This window comes from Haemorhous mexicanus, chromosome 23 (assembly GCF_027477595.1).
Source record: "Haemorhous mexicanus isolate bHaeMex1 chromosome 23, bHaeMex1.pri, whole genome shotgun sequence".
NCBI classification, from domain to species: domain Eukaryota; kingdom Metazoa; phylum Chordata; class Aves; order Passeriformes; family Fringillidae; genus Haemorhous; species Haemorhous mexicanus.
The window spans coordinates 2,951,651-2,960,313 of NC_082363.1; the positions used below are offsets into that span (position 1 = coordinate 2,951,651).

Genomic DNA, 8,663 nt, shown 5'->3' on the forward strand with positions numbered 1-8,663 from the left:
CAGTCTTGTCTTCTGTTCTCATCACTGGCCACTCGCTGAACTCACATATTTGGAGAAAGCTCAAAGAACCAGAAGGAATAATTAGCTGTGTGGAGTCCAACAACAGGTTTGGGGAAGCTCTTTCCCTCCTGGGCATTGTTGTACTCACCAAGGATGGGTGAAAGGCTTGAACTTGTTACTAGTTGGCTGCTGCTCTGAGGCCTTCCCGGACTGGAGTCCTGGTCTTCAGTCCCATTCTAGGGGAGAGTGCCAGAGCTAATTTTCTGTCCAGGATGAAGGGCTAAGTGAGGTTCAGGTCCCACAGGAATTTAAACAGGAGGAGCTAGAACCAGGCTCCATTACTGGTCTGCTCCTTATAAAAACACAGCAGCTGAGCAATGAAAATGCCTCACTAACCCAAACTATTTGTGTGAGAAAGAAGACAGTCACGGTGTTATCTTCTCAACACAAGAATACAGAGACCTGGACTCAGCTCTGCAGCTCAGCAATGCTCTGCAAACCCTTGTGACCACAAAGAAACTGCACCAATACTGGTGGTAGAAGGAGACACTGGCAAAGAAGTGCTAAGTCTCATCAGTAAGAGAAGAAAGCAGGAGAGTACTGACCCCACAAATCCTTTGCTGAGGGCACATAGTGGCTGGACTCTACACTGTTTGTAGGGTCACTAATATGGCAAAGCTCAATCCCAATCCTTGCTAAAGTCTGCTGCTTCCAGTTCTCTCTCACCAAGCTGAAAAGTCTCTCAGAATGAGCAGTTCTGTCTTTTCCTGATGCCACCTAGTGCCCTTCCCCAGCCTGCTCAGCTGGAGCTCAGCGGTTCAGCCCTCAGAGCCACCACCATTCCTGCAGAGGAAAAGAGGGTGCAGCTCAGCAGGGCCAGGACTGACAGGATCTACCTGATAGCAGCTGCAAAACCACTTGGAAAACTGTAACAGAGCAGCATTTGGACTGCAGAATAGCTTGGATAGCAGGGGCTGAGTCTGCAGCACAGAGGATGACAGAAGCTGGAGGAGCTATTGGGCAGCTACACTACAGTACAAAATATGTCATGGGTTCTTTAGTGCTTAATTTTGATGATAACTTATCATCCCTAAAGATAAGTGAGAGAGGAAGCCAGACCAACTAGAGAGTGCACCTGGAAGCACAGCAAACCTTGGGGATCTCTGTTTTCCCCCCCAAAAGAACACTGACCCACACTGATGTCACCTTAACCAGAGCCAAGTGTTTAATGAGTGCAAGGGAGTGACAATGGCACAGTGGTTGTGCTGGGAGGGTGATTCCCACGGGGCAGGGGGACAGAATCTTCAGAACAGAAGTAAAGAAGTGAAGGCAGCTCCATCTTACAGTGTACAGTGAGAAACAACTTATGCATCTGGGGACAGCATTGGAAATAATGCTGCCTCCTAAGGACTTGCAAACACCCCAGGCCTGAGGCATCTCAGCATGACTGAGATGAGAGATTTGTCAGCACAACCAACTCCCCAACATCAGTACTGAACATCAGGCAATGGAGCTAAGGTTTGCTTTATATATATATATATATATATATATATACACATACATACACACATATACATATATATATATATATATATATATATATATATATATATATATATAACCTATCACCATATTGATAAACATTCTTTGGAACCTCTCTGAGGGCAGAGGTAAGAACAGCAGTCAGCCTGTTGGCACCTCAGCACTTCTGTTTCTAACCAATTTTAAAAAATTAACAACCTTAACAAAAAAAGCCACAAGACTGCTGCCAGCATGCCTGGCTGGTGTTTAATACTGCTACTCCATCAGGGTTGGAGGGAGACCGTTGTGAATGGCAACAGTTTGCACTGTGACTTCTCCAGCTGTGCTGCAGAGCAGTGCAGGAGTCCCAGGAGGGCAGTGGGATGCAAAGGCTCAGACCTGTTACCAGTCAAAATGTGTCAGCAGCAGGGAGCTCCCATGAGGAGAGAGCGAGCTAACTGTGCACAAAGCTCCCTCTCTCTTTCTCTCTCTGTGCTTAAGGCTGAGTCAGGGACCCTCTGGACTGTTCCCAGCCCACCAGACAGAAATATGTGTCAGTTATAAATACATCACATCAGCTGGGGCGTGTGGGCTGTGGTTGGGATGGGAGAATTTAGAATGGGTGCAGGGAAGAGAGAAAGGAAAGAGACATCTTACATTTCCAGCACTGGAAAGAACAGTTTTGACCTCACACAATAAGTCACTGGAGCTTTTCAATAGTCTGATCTGGCTTATGTCCCATCATCCTTAGCACATCAGAGGGAATGTTGGCTGGCCAAGGGTTAAACAATCCCACACAGTGGAGAGCAAATCTGCAGTCTGCTGAGAAGATCCCAGCCACATCACTGATGATCTCAGAGTCCAACTTGGAGGAAGGAAGCAGCTCATGGTCTCACACATCGCTCAGGGCCTGCAGAGAGCCAAAGACAAATGTCAGGATGGACCTGCCCCAGCTCTGCAGGCTGCAGGGGAAACATGAATCACCACCTCTGCACATGGTTATGGCATTTGCCTTCATCCCTACAACACTCTAATGCCTTAATTTTTTTCTGGAACCTGCAGTTGCAGCCCAGTGGGCATATGATGGAATAATGTGGAAATACAGGCATCCTTCAAGAAGCAAGACTGATCTATGCTGGAGCATCCCTTCTTTACCCTCTTGTTTGTTCTAGAAATCAAGCACATTTTATCTAAGACTTTTGGAGCTTTCCAGTGGGAAACACCAGTCCTGCCTCCAACGCCAATCAGAAGAGCACAGAATAGTTTGGGTCAGAAACATCATCTTAAACCATCTTAAACATTATCTTAAACATCATCCTAAACCTTAACATTATCTTAAACATCATCTAAAAACCATCTTAAAACACTGGACAGGTTCCTTGTCTAGCATGATGCTGCATAAATCTGTCCTGTGGTCCCTGGCTGGTCCAGGTCCAAATTAGGTTTTTTTTTTTTTGACACTTGTTCCTTTCATGCAGCAGAATTATGATCCCATAATGGTGCATAGTGGTGACTTTGGTACTTTTATTTTCCCCTCTATGAGCAAAGAAGAGAGTTCTGGGGAGGCATGGGCTTCCCTTCAGCATGTCTGGGACTTTACAAGTGAGCAAGCCTCGTGCAGTCAACAGAGCTGGCACAGGCTGTTGGAAAGAGATTGTGGCCCCAGACTGAAAGGTTCAGGTAAGCTTGCATGGGCTGTTGGCCAGCCCCTGTCAAAGGGGATGTGAGTAAGTGCCTGCCTCTGAATTGCTGGTAAAAATCATCTTGGACCTGGCTTTGGTAGGTGAAGTAGGAGTGATCTGTCATCAAGGCACGGCACATGAGCCCAAAGAACAGCTCCTAAATGAACTCTAGTCTTCCCTGACTGACTCATACTCTGCTCTGTCATACAAAATGCTGTCCTGCTCTGACTTGCCCACAGAAGTCTTTGGGACTGCAAGAAATCCTCAGTCCTGTCTACTCCCACTCCTATCTCATCCTTGAGGGAGGTGTTGTGGCAGAGGCTGGCTTACCTTCCGTGCAAACTCTGGCAGGATGAATGCTGCCCTGTGAATGTCAGAGTTGTAGTACTTGAGACTCCTCTCCTCCACCTGCTGCTGGGAGAGCTGCTGCACAGGCTCCCGGAAATTTGTGTTCTGCAAAAACAAAGTCAGCAGCTTTGACTGTTTGGATAATGTAATATATGTTATACAATAATTAGTGCTAAAGGAAATTAAAACCACAGCATTGTGTACAAAGCCAGTGTTGGGCAACAAGCAGTAATAGGCTATGTGATAAGGATGGAGATTCAAACACCAGGAAGATGACTGTCTCCAGAGATGGATATTTCAAGGGATTTTTCCATCTGACAAGACCCCAGCAGGAGGTATTTGATAGGCATCATCAGAAGTTTATCCCAGAAGGTTTTCACCTGACAGGATTCCAGCAATTATCCACTGGTTCTGGGAAACGTGGCAGCAAGAAAGAAAAGACACTATAATATGCCAAAACATGCTAAAGAAGGGCCCCTTCCAGAGCCCAAAATACTGCATAAAACAAACCCCTTAGAAATTTCATCTGGAGACCCACAGGGACTTTGGTGTGATAGAGGCCAAATCCTGGGTTCCCAACTCTGACTGCCAGGCTCAGAGTCAAATCATTTGTGGCTTCTTCCAAACTGATATTTTGATTATTTAACAAATCTCCTTAATTATGAAATCGGAGTATTCATTTATAACAGATAAGGAGCCAAAGGCTGTGTGACAAGCATCCTGATGCAGGGCAGAGAGCTGAGATGACTCACAGGAAAACAAACAACTTTCTGTTCTAGTATGAGGCCAAAGGTTCTGCGCAGCCCCAGTAGCAAGGGCTGGGGTTTGTGCTCTGCAACTCCTGTGACCAGCACTTGTGCACAGATGTCAGTGCATGAGGTCAGACTGCATGAGCCATGTGCCAGATGGGTGCCTGAGCATCCAAGAAACGAGGCTTTGCTCTTCAAAGGAGAATCCATGTTGGGCACAGTGCATGCTGCCAGCACCCCAGGTTAACCATGTGCAGCAGCAGCAATGCTGGCACCCCAAACCCATCTGACAGTCCCATTGAAGCAGACTAGGAAAAGAGTAAACTTCAGTGGTCTGGCAGAGTTACCAGCCCACATCCTAACACCAACTCTCACTTGGAGGCCTCTGAGCAGATGACCAGTCACAGGCTGATTCTCAGAAGCTGCCTACTTTGTAACAGCAAATAAGCCAAAACCTTAAAAAAATTGGAAGTGACTTCCCCCCTTCCAAGTCTGTTGTATTAGACAGAAAACTATGACCATTTTTAAAGCAACTGGTCAATTCTGCACTTCATTGAGCCCTGAGCAGGCTGCACTGCAGCTCTGGAGCTCTGGGCTGGCAGAGCCAGGCCCCATCAAGGATCTTGAGGCCCCCACAGCTGGGAGAGCTCAGTGCCACAGCTCAAGTTCTGCAAGGGACAGCCTCAGGCAGGCTTGTAGGGAATGGAAAGGGCACGTGAGGTGCTGACACTCACGGGGTTCTTGCTGCAGAGCATGAAGCCGATCTGCCCGCTGGGGTACGTGGGGATGGTGCAGTAGGCATACTCCACCACCGGGAACAGGGACTTGCAGAACTGACGCATCTCCTTAATGAGATCCAGGTGCAGCCACTGGCACTCACCTGCAGGGGAAAGGCAGAGTGTGAGAGCTGCCCCTCTTCCCTGCACAGAACTGTGCCAGGTTAACAGTGGTTCCAAGTCTCAACCTGTCCAGCTCAAGTAGTTTCAAAGACAAGACAAGACCCCGATGCCAGTTTTGCTATGCCCAGTCCAAAAAATGAATGAGCTGACATAGATCAAAACCACTGCTTTTCCTGGGAGATGACATGTTTCACTCCCTGCATCACATCTCCCCAAGAAGATGGGGAGATGTGATGTGATGCAGGGAGTGAAACATATCATCTCCCAGGAAAAGCAGTGGTTTTGATCAATGTCAGCTCATTCATTTTCACTTGGTATGTAAAGGTCTGGCATCAGCCTCTGCCCAGGGACAGCATCCTCACCTTGGCAGCAGAGAATGCCATCTTCCCTCAGGGCTGTCTTCATCAGCTGGTAATAAGATTCTTTGAACAAACTTTCTGCAGGACCTGGGAGAAAGGTGAATAAAGAAAAGTTTTGAGCCTAGGTGAACCCCAGACTGCACCTAGCAGGGCAAAACAGTCAGGATTTTAGCTTTGCTAAACAGCAAGCCCAGGTCCCCTATTAAACAAAGTCTTAGCAGCTGCCTCTTGCTTCACCAAGCACTTTCTAAGCAGAACTCCTGCTCCAAACTGCCTTTTAGAGATGCCCCTCTCTGTGCTGACTAGGGCAGGATTGAAGGTGACTCAGACTTGTTGATGGGTTCCATATCTACATGTGGTCCTTCTCTACCTCAGTTTCCCCCTTCAGAAATACAGCAGCCTCACCCCAGCTATCTTCAGGGTAGGGGCTGCACCAACAGTGTGTGAGCCACTGCTTTCCAGCAGGCACGTGTGTAAAGCTGCCCCTCCAGCATGGGATTGCTGCACTCAGGGCTGCCAGAAGAAATAGTTGCTGGAGCTGAATTTTGAGGAGAGAAATGTAACAGCTGGCTTGAAGGCCTGCTGATACAATTTTATGGTTTCCATCCTTCCCTTTCCCTACTAAAAGAACCAAGCTGGCAACAGTCTTTTCACTTGAAAGGATCCTCAGCAGGCTGGCATAGCTTCCAAGAGGTAGGCAGAATAAAAAAAAAGTGAAGGAGGTATGTGGGAAACAGTGCCCTTTTATGGCTAGAATTCTTACCCATGGGGTCAGACGAGTCTGTGATAATCACATCAAAGGCTTCTTGATTTTGTTTCATGAACTCAAAACCATCTCCCACATGCAATGTCAGCTTAGCACTGGAATACCCCACTGCCATCCCTGGAAGGTATTTTTTAGATACCTGGATCACATCCTGCAACACAGAGAGCACAAGTGGGTCAGAGGCTTACAAGAAGCTGCTTCTCAGACTGCTGTGCAGCTGTGACTGGAAGAACAGCACAATGAGCCATTTCCTTCAGTACCTTCAGCTCAAGTCTAGTGAAATCCACAAAAGCTGCCAGCATCTTCAGCCAGCAAGCCACTCTCAGCCTTTTCCTGCAGCCTCAGTGTTCAGTGACACTGTGGTTCTGTTTGTGCCAAACTCAGCAAAAACCTGGAGCTTCAAAAGCTCCCTGAGAAACTGAGCACATATGATTACAGGTCAGACTGCTCTGTGCTCCTTTTTCCTACAGAACATCACTTGCATAGGTGATCTCAGCTAAATCAATTTATTTTTTCTTCCTAAGTAAAACCATGCCAGCAGGTTTCTGAATGCAAGATGAGAAATATCCCCATCTCTGCACTACAGCCATGATATCAATCCCCCTGTAAGATAAAGTTTTCTCTCTAAAATTGTTAGGCAGCTACTGCCCTGGGCCCAGCAGCTGTACTGACCACTAGCAGCTTCTCACAGCTGGCAAAACCAAAAAAATATGCTGGTGTCAGGCAGTGGTTGTTAAAACCAGGCACGTTTGCCTACTTAGCTGGCAGACAGAGCACACAATCTCATATAGCACTATTTCCTGTTCTCAATAGAGCTTTACTCCAAGCAAAACTTTCTGAGAAAAAGCTGAGTAAAGTAAAATAAAACTGGCTGAGAGGAGGACTGCTGAAAGAGTAAACTTCAGTGGTTTGACAGAGTTACCAGCCCACATCCTCTCACTTGGAGGCCTCTGTAAGCAGACAGGTTACCAGTCACAGGCTGATTCTCAGCAGGTGCCCACTTCCTAACAGTCATCATCAACAAGCCAAAGCCCCAACATGCTCTAATTGGTAGTGACTTCCTCCCTTCCAAGTTTGTTGTAGTAGACTGAAAATTACGGCCACTTCTAAAGCAACTGGCCCGTCTATCACAGAAGCAAATCCCTGCTGCTTATTTGGTTGCAAGAGACTGCTCAACAAAGCAACCATCCTCCTCTGCCAGGAGCACTGTGTTCGGCAGCGAAGGAAAGGGAAAAGCAGCACCTCCATAAAGCCAGGGCACTCCTCCAGATCCCGTGCTTGGCCCACGTCTGCCTGGAAGGGCCTCAATCGTACGTGTGTGAAGGAAATCACACAGAAGAGGCAGCCAGCTGCCACGTAGATGACTTGTAAGGCAAAGAGAGGTGGCGCTGTCATTGTCACGCCAGCAGAACCAGCAGCAAAGGCGCCTGGTGCTGACGAGAGCCAGCAGGTGAAAGCGCAGCTCCCGTGGATGATGTGAAGTCGGGCTCGCTTTGCCGGGCAGCCCGCCCAGGAGCCCCGAGCTCCCGCGGCTCCTGCCCGCAGCCGGGAGCCCAACGCACCTCATCGATCTCGCACTGCACCACGGACTCCACGGTCGGGTGTTTGACCACCTCTCGCAGCACTCCCCCGTCGCCGCCGCCGATGATCAGCACCTGGCACAGAAGAGGGCAGAACAGCGGCTGTCAGCGGGCTCGGCCCGGGCCAGCTCCGGCTCTACGGCCCGAGGAGAAGGGCGGGCAAGCGCTGCGGGCCCGAGCTGCCCGGACACGAACGGCGGGGCCCAGAGCCCCGAGTGGCCCAGGACAGGCCCCGGCAGCCCTGCAGGGGCTGGGGGAGCCCTGAGGCGCGGGCCGGGGAGCACGCACCTTGCGGGGGTCGGGGTGGCTGCAGAGGGGCAGGTTGGCGATCATTTCCTGGTAGGAGAACTCGTCCCGCTCCGTGCACTGGATCACCCCATCCAGGACCAGGACGTTGCCGTAGGTGGTGCTGGGCAGAGCGGGGAAGCAGGGTTGGAGCCGGCCCGGGGCCGCGCTCCCCCGCCCCCTCTCCGCGCCGCCAGGCCCCACCGCGTGGCGCTGACCGGCCCCGCCATCCACCCACCGCCCCGGGCGGCCCTCCCGCACCTGCGGAAAACGAGGATCTCCTGGTAACGGGAGCGCTGGTGGTGCAGGAGCTCCTCCACCTGCAGCGACATGGCCTGGCCGGGCCATAGCCGGCACGTCTCGCGGAACCAGCCCTCGCGGATCAGCGCCGCCGCGCCGCGCTCCATCCCGCACCGCAGCGGAGCGGAGCGGCCGCCCCCGGGCCGGGCCACCTGCGCTCGGCTGCCGCCGCCG

At 50.2% G+C, this 8,663-nt stretch overlaps 1 protein-coding gene across 1 annotated transcript; it reads right to left on the reverse strand.

Annotated features, from left to right (window-relative positions):
- Positions 1-1,202: 1,202 nt before the first annotated feature.
- Positions 1,203-8,663, reverse strand: SRM (spermidine synthase). The gene is made up of 8 exons (XM_059866836.1): positions 8,451-8,663; positions 8,193-8,313; positions 7,887-7,979; positions 6,322-6,475; positions 5,562-5,645; positions 5,035-5,180; positions 3,534-3,656; positions 1,203-2,431 (listed from the first exon to the last, which is right to left on the reverse strand). Exons 1-8 carry the CDS (start codon positions 8,594-8,596, stop codon positions 2,414-2,416), a joined length of 885 nt encoding a protein of 294 aa, XP_059722819.1. The 5' UTR covers positions 8,597-8,663; the 3' UTR covers positions 1,203-2,413.